The 16687-nt window shown below is 29.7% G+C and overlaps 1 protein-coding gene across 1 annotated transcript in view; it reads right to left on the bottom strand.

The window, feature by feature from the left end:
* Positions 1-3784: 3784 nt before the first annotated feature.
* Positions 3785-16687, bottom strand: part of mgl (low-density lipoprotein receptor-related protein megalin) — a 70084-nt gene continuing 57181 nt past the window's right edge. Inside the window, exons 23-29 of the mRNA XM_011057831.2 lie at positions 15572-16089; positions 12706-12943; positions 11138-11392; positions 9804-10310; positions 8198-9176; positions 8021-8120; positions 3785-7878 (exon numbers count right to left, since the gene is read on the bottom strand). Of these exons, the coding sequence (XP_011056133.2) occupies positions 7603-7878; positions 8021-8120; positions 8198-9176; positions 9804-10310; positions 11138-11392; positions 12706-12943; positions 15572-16089 (2873 nt within the window). The 3' untranslated portion in view covers positions 3785-7602. The remainder of the gene's footprint in view (positions 7879-8020; positions 8121-8197; positions 9177-9803; positions 10311-11137; positions 11393-12705; positions 12944-15571; positions 16090-16687) is intronic.

Raw genomic sequence — 16687 nt, 5'->3', positions numbered from 1 at the left:
TGATGAAACGTTTCCTACTGTAAGATATATTTTAAATTGTACGTCTATCATTTATGCACATAATTAATAATTATAGGCCAAGCAGAATAAAATGTCATGTTAACGTCAAGCAGTTCCCGATAAAAAATTTTTTATATAGGAATATACATATATGAATATATATATATATATATGCATAAATATGTATATAATATGTATATGTATATATATATATATATATATATATATATATATATATATATATACAGAGTATCTTACAATTTCGTGACCGAAATTTTAATAACATATTGACTTAAAAATAAAATAATAATCCTAATACCAAAATCGAGGCTATAATAATTTTTAAATTGCGGTTAAAGTTAACTACACAAACAACACAGGTGACTGTTTGTCGACTTGTAGTCGACTTTTTTCCAGTCGGCATATAGTTGACTGTTGAAAATCGACATAAAGTCGACTAACCCAGTTGAGAGTAAATAGACATTCTAAATCGACAGTCGATTTAGAATGTCGACTGTTAGTTGACTTTTGTTGAGACATTTTTCGTCAAATATTAATCGACTATTAGTCGACTCTTTGTTTGATGGGTTATCACAAAGCTAACATTTCGCACGCTCAGGAACGATACATCACACAGGAGGATGTTCATACGCCTATGTTCGCCCCATGCGAGATTGAAGTAATAACTTATAATAATTGAAATACTTCACTAATCATGTTTAAACATAGAAAATAATTACATATGTACATAACATAAAGATATTACGAAATAGAAATAAAGATATTAAAAATAATAAATATGTATAACGAATTAATTTAAAAACTATTATAGCTTCACAACATTTTGGTTTTAGGATTTTTGTCTTATTTTTAAGTCAGGAATACATTATTAAAATTTCGGTTACGAATTATGAGACATATACATGTAAATCGTATATTATATACGATATAAATATATCCATATAATATGTTTCTTTCTTTTGTAAAATTATTGTTTGATATAAGCAAAATAATAATAATAATAATGAAATGACATAAAAATAATTAAAAGTATAATTTTAACATTGTTTTCTTTATAAAAATTTAAATTTGAAAAATGAGAAAGAATTGCCCTTGATTATTTCAGAACGACACCTTAATTATTTAAAACATTATTAATTAAAATTAATCGAATCATCGTTAAAGAATATATTATTTGTTATTTTATGTGCCACGTATCTCCAAATTAAGCGGGGAGCATAAACTCTTGCATAACGCATAACACGCGTAAAAAAAACCAATCAAAGTCCTTCGTTTCTTTTCTTTCCTGAAATAAAGAATTCTGATTAGTTAAATTTCTTATGTGCATTATGTATTATGCGATATGCATAATAATCTGTGCTCTCCATCTTAAGAAACACAACTTGCATAGCCGCATAAACATATGCATAAAGATAATCATCGAATCACATTTCTGTCAAAATGTATAATTCTGTTAAAAATGTTAAAAATAATAATGGGTTAAATCCCCCTTTTTTATTAAAAAAAAACATTTATTTTAACGTTTGAAGAAACATTTCTTTAACATTAAAAAAAATGTTTTTAATGTCATAATTATTTAAACAAAATTAGGAAAAAATAACACTGTAGAATTTTTTAATTTATTTTTTTTATCGACAGTAAAAGTCTAAACTTAAAATTTTTAATTGTATTTTAATTTTTTTCTTTTTTACCGGCCGAATTTTGAACCTAAGATCTCAGGGTTGAGTCTCGTATTTCATCCGTCACGCTACTTATTGATGCACACAGTTCTTATTGTCCATATATGGTACACTTAATGCAATTGTATTGTATTAACTTCTCTTCCGTGATTATTTTATTATTCCGAACCGTTTTTTATTAATTTGAGATTTAGAAAATAATATTTTTTAATAATAAATATTTATAATGAATGTTAAATAAATGATTTTTAATCATATTTTAAATAAATAAATAACAAAAAACAAACATTTATTAAACGTTATATAAATGTTTAAAAAAGATTTAATAAACATTAAATAAATGTTTCTTTAAACCATTATTTCAAATAATTAATGTGAAATATATGTATCAAATTGAATAGTTTTTTATAAATTCCTATAAATATATTGGATTGGTTAGAAAGTTTGTGCCGTTTTTTTTAGTTCAAAATTATACATAAAATATATTTGTTGTTATTATTATACTACTTAATAAAGAAAAGTTTTAGCTTTAAAAATTGATTTTTTTAAATTAAGATACGATGATTTTTAACGAAATTATGAGCAATCAAAGTCAAAAGTGCTTCTTTTATTTAATTCACAATAATTCAATAACAAAAAATCTTAGAAATATATTTTTAAAAAACGATTTTGTAAGGAAAACTTTAAACTTTCACTTGGATGGAAAGCCAAAAATTTTTACGAATTTTTTTGAGCAAATGATAGACCCAAAGTTAAAAAAAAATTTTCCATCTCTTTCAGCTCGTAGTTTTCTGTATATAAAAATTACCAAACACATAGAAACTCAAAAACATAATAACCTTTCGAAAATAGAGATTACAAGCTTCAAAATCGGTTTTTTAAATTTAAATTTCGTTTGTTTTTGACGAAAATATTGTAAATTTAGTGCAAAAAAAACGGCACGAACTTTCTGACCAACTTAATATTTGGAAAAAATTTTACAAAAAATCTGAATATGTTCGATTTTGAAATGTAATTTCGGAAAAATTTCGAAAAAATTCTAAAAAAGTTTTTGCCAGGATCTTAATATCTTTTTTTACTTCTAAGAAAGAAAAACTAGCTCTTTTTCTAAAAATCCAAAGAGAATAAAAAATTCAAAATAATGTCAATTTGTCATCGTATCGACCGATTATTGATCAAATTTATATTATTTTTTGTCATTTAGCTAATATGACATTATATTGTCTTTCTTGTTCTCTTTAGGAATTAACTTTTTCTAAGAATTAGAAAAAGATAAAAAGTCTTAAAGTTTTAATCAAGATTAAAGTTAATCTATATTGAAAATAGACATATTAAAGTTAATTTTAAATCTTATACATATGTACATACATATATTGATAGAAATGAACAATAGAGAAAAATAATTTTAATAAAGATGCTGCCAATGTTTAGGAAATTGCGATTTTATCGCATTGTCCAAGTACAATCAATGAATTTCGACTTCGACCGCCTCTAGCCTCTGGTTTTGGTCATTTGCATGCTATACACGCATTTCACGCTTACTAGACATGCTCTTGTTATTGACAAACTGTTAGTATTATAATGTTTTTCTTACTGAATTTATAAAGAAAGCTGTTAGCTTATTTTTTTCATAAAATTATATACATAACAGGGAAGTTAATTAAAAGTATGCTTATTTTTACTATTCCTCCATGCCGCATATATATATAAAAGTTCTTACGTAAGTATTATACAGGGTGTCCCGTAATTATTGACACAATACTTATGGGTTGGTAGAATGAATTAAATTGAATCGAAAAATCCTTTATCATTGTATAATTTTCGCAATAATTAACGGTCGGTACAGGTGGATATGAGCATTCGGCAATCTTTAAAAATTAATATCTCACTAACTATTGTGAAAATTGCAAAATGATACAGGATTTTTCATTGTCAGTTTAATTTATTTTTGGCTGTCCGCAAGCATTATGTCAATAATTACGGGACACTGTATAAAATTATTCTATAGTCCTCGTATTAAAGTTTAAAGAATTAAAATTTTAAGAACAAAAGTAACAGAACGAACAATCAATATCATATCAATATAAAAAACAGGCTAAATTTTTTATTATAAATATAATAATCAATTAAATCACAATTGATCGGAAATGAAATCAATTTAAACAATAATATTAATATAATTGATTAAAATACATAAAATTATAATTAAAATTAATCGAAGGAAGATATTGGTGGAATAAAAATCATATAAAGGAACTGATATTGTGCTCGTAAAAAAATATAATTTTCGTCGGACATAAAGGATGCAACACATCATGTGCCTTTGATATAGCATGAGGAAAATTGGATTATCAACTTTACAGTTTATTCTTGGACGGTATCTATTTGATATTTTTGCACAATATATTAACAATTGTTATTTTGTCAACTTGATAAAAGAATACACAAAATATTGATATATCGTGATAATATTAGGACATTCTGGAGTCCTGCCCAGGTCAAAGTCGATTGCACAACAAAAAATATATATATATTTATTTATTTATATACTCTTTTATGTATAATAATCTGTGCGGAGGATAGGTCAGTATTAATAATTTTCTTCCTTTAGTTCTTACGAAACATGTATGTACAACGTGTTTGCATTGATTTCTCATCCTCTCTATCGAGGTATAAAATTACAATCCTTGTATTATATATAAATTGATTAACTTGCAAGAGCGTTCCGTCTTCGGAATTTGTATGTGTTTAAATTATCTAATATTTACAGAATTATTAAAAAAGGACATCTTATTTTGAAATTATAATATTACGAGATGAAAAAATCTAAAAATTTAACGAATTTATTTTTCTCATAAGATTTGAAAATTGCATTTGAACGAATTATTACAATACAAGGATGTTATACTGCAATTAGTTTGCGCGGAAGAAGAATTCCGTCTACTGACTCTGCAAAAAATGCATTAAAAGGAATTAACTGACGTTCGATTTACATTAATCATCTGATTAAAAGTTGAATGTCATATAATTGTTATTAGCAATCCCACTAAGCAAGAAAACATTTCAGTAACGTTTTGAAACGTTGCTGCAAGGTTTTGGAATGTTTCTTGTTTGCTGGGATTAGCTTAAATATCTTTCAATTCTTTTTCAACAAGATCAGTAATTATTTAATTATTTCATTTATAATCAAATTAGAAAAATATTTAATATTGTAAACTGCAGATAGGATAGAGTAGGGTTTTTCGTCCACAGGATTATTCCTACCAGCGATAATATAGTGTTTTAAAATGGCGCATATTTAACATTTGAAGGTTATATGTTTGCTTTTTTAAGAAGCAGTAGTATTTGAATCGGTTTGAGTAATATAAGCACGTGTCACAGCAAACATATATTTTTTAGCAAAGGGAAATTTTTCGCTATCATGATTGAAGTTTTTGTGATAATTAAAGGTATAAAATATATTGTCATTTTCATGGTCATTTCAAAAGAAATCTTTATATCATTTAAGTTATAATTTTTTATATACGAATGAATTATTTTCTTACACTATTTGTTTTTTTGAAAATTCTCCTTAACGGAACAACTTCACTGATTTCGATACATGTAAATTGCATTAATTTAGATGTTTGTTTTTCTCTGTTATATTTACATGAAGTTAAATTATATTGAATAATAAATATAGTTACGTTTGGAATGTAATTCGGTATGTGAGACTTTTTTGAAAATCTTTATATTACTTTAAAGTTAAAATTGACGAAATAATCCCGCCCTATTCTATAATAAAATATATGTATAGAGATTATTTTAATTTCAATTTTTTTTTGCCATTATTATTAAAGAGAGTAAATTACTACGAAACGCAAAACAGTAACTGTTAACGAAAGAATACAGTAGAAAGAATAAAAGATAGAGAGAGCTAAAGAAGATACACAAAATTATTGAAATAGTTTACTCTGATTTCGAAGCTTAGGAAGTTATTTTGTAAAATGAATTGCCGTCGATTTCTTTTAATTCAGCAATCTTTTGCAGGAAGATACGTCTTCATATAATCTAGTAAAATGTACAATGATGTTGGCTGAGCGAATATTTCAAAAGTATAATGTTCGCCGCGCAAGAGAAGTTTCTTTCTGTCGTAAAATCGATGTGCTTTGTAATAACATTCACAAAAATAACATTAATAACGCTCATACATGAAACATCTGTCTCCTCGAGCCTGCACGCCTTTATTCAACAAGGAAAAGGCCATTTTCTCAACACAAAAAAACTATATAACGCCACGCCTTACAAAAATACTTCGCACAAGAATACAGCTTTTTGAACGGACGTGCATCATTAACGCTCAACTATTGTAGTTTAATTAGAAGGATCATTTTCAACTCCGGGAATATTATCCATTGAGAACTTTCATTAGTCATTGGCTGTTATAGAGATATTATTGGACCTCCTCTCTCTCTTTCTCTCCCCCTCTCTCTCTCTCTCTCTCTCTCTCTCACGTTGCTTTTATAATATATAAAGGAAAAAACATAACGGGAATTGAATTAAGTTAAGCATCAAGATACTGGTCAATATCTTTGAGCTTTATATCTCTATCTTTCTCACAATCAAATTTGATCCTGCTATATTGTAGTTGAGAATAAATTTCATGTGTACGCTAAGTGCTCAAACTGTACATTAAAAATAATTTAACGTGATATGCTTAAGTTACTAATGATCGAAATTTTATAAGTTTTATTTAGTTTCCAAATGTTTTGTGTGGATACGGATTTTTTAATAAAATAATAATATATATTTTTTTTACAGTATAATTTTATCTTATTATTATACAAATTGTAAAGATTGTAAAATGTTAAAAAACGTACAGAGATATGGCAAGTGGATTATTTATGGATTGAGTGTCCAATTCGAGCACTACGCGCACATGCACGCATACACACACATATACATACACATCCTAGCTATTGGAAGTGTCCCGAGGTTTTTATCGTTACACTTCAAATAGCAATCTTGAGAAAAAATGGGATGTGTTGCGTCTTTTATGGTACATGGATAACATGATCATTATACTTTGTTGGCAATTATATTTACAAGACTTAAAAATCACACACCTAGTAAAAAATGACACGATTGTGTCTATTGCAATTCTCTTTCGTCCTATTCTCCCTTGTGAAATCGATACCATCGATTTATCTCGCGACCGTTGTCATCTGGTGGCCATACTGTACTCATCAAAATTTCAAGATCCTAAAGCCAGTTCACAATTCCTGGCTGAAAGGATCTAGAGATTTATTATGAGAATCTGTGATTAGAAATTCTCATAAGTCTGAGAAGGCAAAAAAATAAAACCTAAACATGTCGAAGTTCTTAGATGCAAGAATATGCAAAGTTGACTTACTACTAAATAAAAATATTTTTTTTGTCAAAAATATTCAGGGGCGATATTCAAAATTTTCTTCCATTCAATATTAAAAAGAGAGAAAAAGAATATAAAATATAAAGATTTCCAAATCTAAAGATCTAATTAAGAAATTTATCGTTGAGGTTTTATAAACTCGTTTATCTAAAAAAGACTCTTTTGTTCTCTATAATAATTTATAATCCTGATATATTCTTCTTTTCAGAAATCCAAAGATCTCGATAATCTCATATCCGCGGATATCACTGGATAAGACAAAACCTTGAATTAATCGCCACATATGCTAAAAACATCTCGGAGAATAGCTTAATAAATAACGTACACAAGCAATTGCGTAGTGATCCGCACTGTGTTTACGTAAAACTGGTAAATTAATTTATGTTTGTGTCCTTTCATATATTCTTTGCAGACTCATGAAACATTTCCACCCTGCATTTCAAGTTCGAGGCACAACAGATTTGAAGGAATTCCTAGATAGAAATTATAATCCTAGCACTCGGATTTGTCCTCTTCGACCAGTTGTTGAGTATCCTTCCCCGAATCGATGGGCGTCGGGTCTAGTTCTCTTCTCTTTAAATGCAGCTGCGGGAGCTCTTTGTGCTGTATACTGGAAGGCTTCATTTCCGCCGGTACTTCAAACAAACTTCCGGTGCCGGTGCCATTCGTGGCACCGCTCTCCATATTCACCGCATCGTACATTGGATTACTGAAGTCTCGGTTTTTATTAGTAACGTCATTCAAATTATACTCCACATCAAGAGGTTCCTTTAAACATGACATATGATGATAAGTAGAACAGGCATAGACACAATAATAAAAAAACTTACATATATAATTTATTGCATTGGTACATGATTTATCTAATTGTAAGATGATACTTTAAAATCGATGTGAGTAAAGAACTTACCATTCTTTCATGAGCTTCTGCACCAAATTCTACATTACTACCTTGGCGGAAGGAAACACTCTGAGCTCCTGTAAGACTGCCAAGACCACCAGGTTTGCCACTATAAACAGTAATTAAGTTCAGTAAAGAAGTTTTATTTTGTAGTATTGTAAAATTTTAATTACAAATCTTGCTTACAATGGTCTCTTCTTGAGAACCATGAAGATTGCGGCAGCAGCAAACAACACCAGCAGGCATATGATTATGGGAATAACTATAGCAGCGGTAGATCCGCCTGCTCGAGCGGCGATCGCTGCCATTTCACAGAATTCGCCATGAAATTCTTCGCGACAGTTACACGCTAGCTTATCATCCAGTTCTTGACACCATCCGCCGTTTTGACAGCGACATATCCTGGGTGCCGGCAGAGGCCTCTCATTTGTGGCATCGCAATGCCTCTCGTTATCATTGCCTCTCATCAAAAGTTGAAAAGGGCCAACATTGTCTGAACAGAGACAGCGATGGCCACCAGGAATTGTTACACACAGATGAGTGCATTGATCGTTATGACATGGATCTCTCAGACTGGTGTTGTATCTTTGCTGATGATAAACTCTGACGCCTCCAGGTCTAGGAAGATTCTTGATGATAATGTGCGGAACTCCTCTGCCAAATTTATCCTGTCGGATAAGTTCACCTGTTTGCTTAGTGGTCCAATAAAGGTTGTTTTCGAAAACGTCTAGCGCTATTGGATTCTTGAGTAATCTGCCTTTCAAGACGGTTCTTCTGTTGGTACCAGCCAAACTGATTGCTTCGATGGTGTCTAACTTGCTATCGGACCAATAAAGTGTGTGCTCCATGGCATAATCGATGGTGAGCGATGAAGGACTCGCAATCCGTTCTGTTACGAGTGATTTGCGTCTAGCTCCGTCCATCCAAGCTATCTCAATCTTTGGTTGATTACCCGAATCGGCCCACACAACTTCCCCTCGCTCGGGATCTACGACCACTGCTGTTGGTTGTTCGAGATTCGTTGTAATTAAGCTACGTCGGTATCTGCCATCCGATTTAGCTACCATAATTTGACCACGAGGAGTAGTTCCTGATTGATCGATTTCGCTCCAGTACAAATTACCGGAGATCCAATCCACTGCTAAACTTGTTGGCCTAGAGTCAGCTATAAAAATTAATATTATTAGTGAAATATACTGTGTGAAGATTTATAAATAGATAAAAAATATTTATGTGATTATAAGAAATATTTAAAAACTGTTCTACATCAATTCAAGAATTTAGAGATTTGAAATTTCAATGACTTAAAATTTAGAAAAAAGCCCTCTATTATGAGATAAACGCCTAATGAGATAGTGACGTTTCTGTTAAACTAATAAACGCTATCTATTGGTTCCGCTATGAACTTGCTCTTGGATTGAAAACTATTTAGTAGAAAATTCATTATTAGATTATGCCTGTAATAATTGTAAAACAAGATTTTAAAATTTGGATGTCTTCAAGTTCCATTGAGATGAACCTTTAAATCTTGTTTATTATTTAATAAATAAATAAAATTTGGCAATAAATTCTTCATGTAGTGATAAGATCGTACTAATAGAAAAATATATATGGGATATGTTGAATTGTTTAATTAGAAAGTTAGATTTGATAGGGGCTTTTCCTCTAATATCGACAATGTTAAAAAAATCTAAATCTTAGATAAAAAATTAAAGGGTTAAAGTTATTAAAAAATTAAGAACATTTTTTTCAATAAAAAACATAACTAATAAATTTTAGAATTAATATGTACTCTTCATATTAAGATCCTGTGCGTGTCCAATCTTCGCTTCGCCTTCTTTGGCGTTCACCATGTAAGACCGTTTAATAGTATTGTCATACGAATCAATCCAGAAAACATATTCTGTCCTGGGATCAAAATCAATGGCCTCCACTCTCTTCTCGTTGTCTATCACGTCCATCTCTTCCCTAGTGCGCAGATCGTACGCTCGGAGTTCGGGCCCGTTGGCAAACAACACGACAACATTATCATCTTCAGCGCGGCACACACCACTGTGTCTGTCCGACAATTGAAAACCATGCCGGCAAGAGCAGGCATAAGTGCCATTCAAATTTGTGCAGATGTGAGAACATTGATGGTTACCGGTTTGGCACTCGTCGACGTCCACACAGTGTTTCCGGTTATCCTGCGAGATTATATAACCGGGATAGCAGGTGCAAATATAGCCGCTGTCACTGAGATTGTGGCATACGTGTGCGCAACCGCCGCGATCATTGTCCGAACAGTGATGACTATGATCTAAAAATACAATATAGGTATCTGATGATTTCCGACTGTAGAACAAGTGAGCGAAGATGAGAACAGGATTGAGATGTAACTTTTACTTTTTTTCGACAATAATATTACTTTTCTTTATATGTAACGGTAAGATCGTTACATTTTTATAGTAATGGTAATGAATTCAGCCGTTATTTTTATCGTTACAATGATCTTTTTATTAGCTTTATAACTATTTAATAGATCATATTATTTTTAATTAATTAGAAAAATTTGATAAATATAAAAACAGAAATGTAAATATGAAAAAATATTTATGTTTCATTTCTTGGGCTGTATTCCGATAGTTATTGCCAATAACGAAAATTTGTAGTATGTAACATGAATTATAAATTTTTAATTTTAATAAATATTGGAATGCCCCTGTAAATTACAGTCTAAAAATAAATATATATTAAAAAATCATAACATTAATATAAAGAATTATATCGAAGATTTGTTAAATATAAGTTTAATATAAAGAAAACATTGTTATATAGAGACTGCTTATAATTTTAAATTTTAATATTGATTTTAGAGACTGCTTATAATTTTAAATTTTAATATTGATTTTATAATTAATATTGATTACTAATTAATGTAATTTTTAAATCCAACGTCTTACTTTAACATTATAAAAAAATAATCAATCCTTACTATTGTAATCCTTTCTATTGTAAGTAATGTTCCTTTTTAAATTAATAATGAGTAATGCGACAACGAGTTACATTTTACAAAAAGTAACAGTAACGGTTACGCGTTATTTTTATGAAATAACATTCCCAATCCTGGATGAGAATAAAACTTACGACATCCCAATTCATCCGATAGATCCCCGCAATCGTTCGCGAGATCGCAGAGTTTCAGATGGTCGATACATTTCTTGTTCGCGCAGGTATATTCTGTGATTAGATCGCACGGACGAGTTTGTTTCACACACATCGTCATGTTGTTCTCGTCGGAACCATCGCCGCAGTTGTCGATCCCGTCGCACAGCTGATATCTGGCGATACACTTATGGTTGGCACATTGAAACCGTCTGTGTGTATCACACTGGAAGTTTGCTATGTAAAAACATAACAATATTATGTTACTCTCATTGTAAAACAATCAAGCAATATCACCCAAAAACATAATATCTCTGGTGAAAAATTTGCTCAGAATTTTTTATATAATTTTTCAGAATTTTTCATAATTTCTATATAATTTTATAACTTTCTCATGTTTATACGAATTGGAACACTTTTCAGAAATATTCAGAAAGTCTACACCTTTTCTCAAATTTTTTCATATATTTTTATAATGAAATATCCTTAGATTTCTGAGATTTTTTTGTTCTAAATATAATTTCTGATGCAATGTAGTTATAAAATCTAAAAATATTTTTTAAAAATTATGGAATGAGAAATCTCAGAATATTTCAGAATTCACATGTAAAAATTCTAAGAGAAAATGTGAACTTTCCGAATAGTTCTAAGTATTTCTGAAAATTGTTCTAATTCCTACAAAAGTTATGAAAAAAATTTTCATCAAAGATAACGTGATATTTTTGAGAATTCAGATTTACATAGGTATATGTAGATATAAAGAATTCTAAATAGGGTGACCAGACGTGACGTTTTTAACTGAATTGTCCCGTTTTTTTTAATTGATATGTAAGTAAAACATCTAGAAAAATGCGATGTTTGAATTTCGCGCCTTCTATGTCTGGTTGTGCTTTTGGAACTATTGATTTGGATTGTTTAGAGAGCTTCTTATATAAAAACGAAATTAGAAAGAGCATTTCACAATTTGCTTTTAAGAAATGTTAGACTTCTTAAGCAAATATCATAAATACGATGCCAAAATGCCCCACAAATAATACAAAATAGAGAAAGATCCAGAAACCTATTGCAACCGTCTATTGCTCTTACGACATTTAGCACGTATTATTGATTATAACATTACTTAAATGGAATATATATCTTTTACTATTTGTTTACTTATCTAATATTTTATTATAATAATAATTTATATCAATATTTTTGTTATATCGCAATAAATGAAACTATTTGCTACGGCGCTGTAAAAAATCCTTATAAAATCGTTCGACCCTTCCTGACTCCCGTATCAAAAATCGATTAATCGATAAACATTTTTACAATTCTCATTTCATTCGCATCCCGTTTTTTCATTTCGAAAATCTGGTCACCTTATTCTAGAAAAGATGTGCACTTTCACAGTATTTCTGAAAATTATTTCAATTCGTTTCAAAAAGAGAAATTTTTTAAAGATTAAAAAAATATACAAAAATTTTGAAAAATATTATAAAATTTATATAAAAGTTCTGAAAAAGTTGTATGAAAAATATTGTCACCAGGGTGCGATAATAACTCACCACACATGGTAGCATTTTCATCGGAATTGTCACCGCAATCGTCGGTGCCATCGCAGATGTCATTTAACGAAACGCAAAGATTGTTGTTACATTGGAATCGCGATTGCGGGCAGTATCTTCCTCCGGGATATCTCGGTGTGCAGTTGATTTCATCGCTCATATCGCGACAGTCTCGCGATCCGTCACAATGAAGATATGATGCAATACAATGACCGCTGGCGCATCGGAAATTGTCAGACTGCGCAAATTTACATACAAAATTTTTAATTCCTGATATACAAAATGTATAAAGCGGGGAGCACAGACTCTTGCATAACGCATATAAAGCACAAGAAATTCCATCAGAGAATTCTTTCTTTATTTTATTGAAAGAAAGGAAATAAAGGATTTTAACTGGTTCAATTTCTTATGTATTATGTGTTATGCAAGAGTCTGTCCGCTTAACTCTGACAAAAATAAAAATCAGAGCGTAAACGAAGGGCGAAGGCTTCTAAAGGGCGAAAATTGGAATGAAAACGTTTCATTGTTCTAATTTTTACTTCCTAGAAGTTTCATTTATGCTTCTCTTACTCTCCTCTTACATTCAACTTACGCTCGGATTTTTATTTTCGCCAAGGAATTAATTGATTTTTTTCAATATTTCAAAAATTTTATTCACATTACAATGTAATTCAATTTGATAAAAGATATACAGTGAGTGCAAAAAGTATGTGCGTACAGAGACAATATTTTTTAAAAAGTAAATATTCTCCAGCAAGAAATGAGTAATTGAATTAATGTTAAATCAATATCGATACGACGATTTTAACACCAATTTGACGTCGATTCAACATTTAATTGACAATCATTTCTTGCTGTGTAATTAACAATTTATTTATAAAGAATAAAATTACATTGAACGTTTCTTAAAATTATATATACCAAGAAGATATATTTATTAATTTGAAAAATAAATAGAAAATATATCATCTAAAAAATAAATTAAAAATAAATTAAAAATTGTATTGTTTGAATGTTCAACAAATATTCGTACAATCGAGAAATTTAGCTTCTAAAAAGAATATATACGAAGCTCGTTTGTTAATGTAAGAACATAATGTATTCATTGTATAAAATTAATGTATAAAATAAAATATAAAATTATTTTCTACAAATAAAACTTTTTTTATAAAAAATTTAAAAAATTTCCTTATATGAATGCTTTTTGCTCTCACTGTATGTATTACTTATATATATATATATATATATATATATATATATATATATATATATATATATATATACAGGGTTGGCCATATTCGACGGAAAGATCTGGCAAACACTGTAACTTTTGACAGAGATGTTAGATCGAGTAACGACGTTTCCCATGATTGAAAAAAAAAAACATCTTTCCGTCGAATATGGCCAACCCTGTATATATATCTTATTTTACATTTATAATTAAAATAAATATTATTAAAATCTTATTATATCATATATCTCATTATATCAAAGGTGAATTTCGAAGTTATTCTAGTTAAAAGATATGCATGAATTGGCAACGCACAAAACTTGTTCTTTAGATGCTAAAGTTTTTTTAGGAATAGAAAAGAGACCGATATTTGACTAGCTCTTAGTAAAGAAAAGAAATACGCAGGACATGAATGACTCAAAAGTGTGTATTAAAGGTTAATTATAAAAAAATAACGTCCTTATTATTTTAAAGTCACTTTATAATTTATAGTACTTAAAATACGAAGCGCCACTACGATCTGAATATTAAGATGTTGATTATTGTATATATATATTCAATGAATTAATTTCAGAAATAATAATTGCGTCGCGATATGGTTGTCGGATTTTCAACGCAATCAATCTGAAATATTATGAATATATATAATAGTTCATCTTAACATTCAGACCATACTAGCGCTTCGTATTTTAAGTAATGTATTTAACATAAATGTCTTGTTTCTAATCTTATTGTTTATAATTTAATCTAAATGCATTCTATCGGTGCATTTAAATTAAATTAGGATTAAGGGGTCTAACCACCTTGAAACTTAAAAAAAATTGAAAATTTTTTTTTGCATTTTTTAAATTTGAACTTTTACGAATATTTTAAGCCAAGACTTAAGATAAGGTAAAGCCATTTTATTATATAAAAAAATCATTTCAAATCTTTTTTTGCGTTTTTTTCAAAACTGTGTTTTTCAAAATGGATGTAAACTTTTCTTCGAAATTAACAATCCGTTTGACACTTCAATTTTGGCAAGAATATTCTTAAGAAGATTATTTATCGTGTAACGTATGATTTTTTTTATATGTTCCATTTATTTATAACAAATTTTTTAAGTTGTCGTTTTAAAGCGAAAAAAATTTTTTTTTTTTTTTTTTTTTTTTTCAAATATCGAGCTACTTTCCACATTTCTCAACAAGAAAAAATCGTACATTACACGATAGCTGTTACATCTGTTTACAAGAAAATATTTTGTTTTTTGAATAATATAATATATTATAGGATTGTATACAAGAATCATATAAGCATTTAAAATCCAGCTTAAACCAAGGCTTTGATTTCTATAATTTTTGTTTTTTTATCTCAAACCACCCCCGTCCTTAGAAATGTTACATTCGTCCGATTGAAGGAGCTTTACGCGAATTGCTCTATAGTTTAAACTTTTTAACTTTTTAATCTATTCCAAAATTTATAAGTTTTTACAGTTTCAACATTGTATATTACGCATATAAAATATAAGTTAATTCTACGCACTAGTTAATTTTTAAAAAAATCTTAATTTTGTGATCTTTATTTTAGACTCTGTCAGGGTGGTTAGACCTCTTAAATGGAAGAAAATGCGAGATATAAAACAATCAATCTACGTACTTTGCACACCCATTGATGGCATTGCTCCTCGTCGCTATTGTCACCACAATCGTCTTCGTTGTCGCATCTCCATCTGGACGCAATGCACTTGCCATTTTTGCATTTGAACTCGGACTCGGAACATTGACGGTATTTATCTTTGCACATCGCGTCTGCCTCATCACTACCATCCCCGCAATCATCAGCGAAGTCGCATAGCCACTGTTTCGGTACGCATCGATTATTGGTGCACTTAAAGTCCAGTGTAGGATCGCATTTCGGACAGTTTTCCGGACGCTCGTCAGAACCGTCGCGGCAATCGTCTTTGCCGTCGCAGAATAGCCATTTCGGAATGCATCGGTAATTCGCATGTCCTGGACACCGTTGCCACCCGGTTGTGCAGTTCCTTTGCCGACACATGTATGCCGGCTCATCGCTATCATCGCCGCAATCGTTATCAGAGTCACACATCCACAGCTTGGGAATGCATTTGCCGTTCTTGCAACTGAACTCAGTGCTCGGATCACAGACACGGTTATCTAAATAGCAATATGAATTACAAATTGAAGTAAATAAAAGAAATATTTATCTAAATTCGTATTTTACATAAAATGCAAAACTATAGAAAAACTATAATATATAGAAAAAAGCCTCCCATTAAAATGAGATAGGCGCCTAATACGAGAAAGCGATGTTTCTGCTAAACTAATAAACGCTATCTATTAGTTCCACCATAAATTTATTTCTCTTGGATTAAAAACTATTTAATAGAAAATTCATTATTAGATCATGCCTATAGTCATTGTACTAAAAAAAGATTTTAGTATTTGAATATGTCTTCAAGTTTTATTGAAATGAGCCTTTAAACCTTGTTTATTATTTAGTAAATAAATATTTGGCAATAAATTTTTCATGTAATGATAGATTAATGTCGTAATAGAAAAATACGGGATATGTAGAATTACTTAATTACAGAAGTTAGATTCGATGATGGTAAAACCGTAAGGCGTGAAAATCGTAATATGAAATATCCAGGGTATTTTTAATATGAAATAACTCATGCTCCTATATTATAGTGAAAATTCTTGCTAAAGTATAAATGTTATTGTATAATAATAAAAAAGACAATAAACGTCA

This window comes from Acromyrmex echinatior, chromosome 14 (genome assembly GCF_024713525.1).
Source record: "Acromyrmex echinatior isolate Ae372 chromosome 14, ASM2471352v2, whole genome shotgun sequence".
Classification (NCBI taxonomy): domain Eukaryota; kingdom Metazoa; phylum Arthropoda; class Insecta; order Hymenoptera; family Formicidae; genus Acromyrmex; species Acromyrmex echinatior.
The sequence above is the reverse complement of the archived record's forward strand: the minus strand, read 5'-3'. Positions and strand labels throughout refer to the sequence as shown.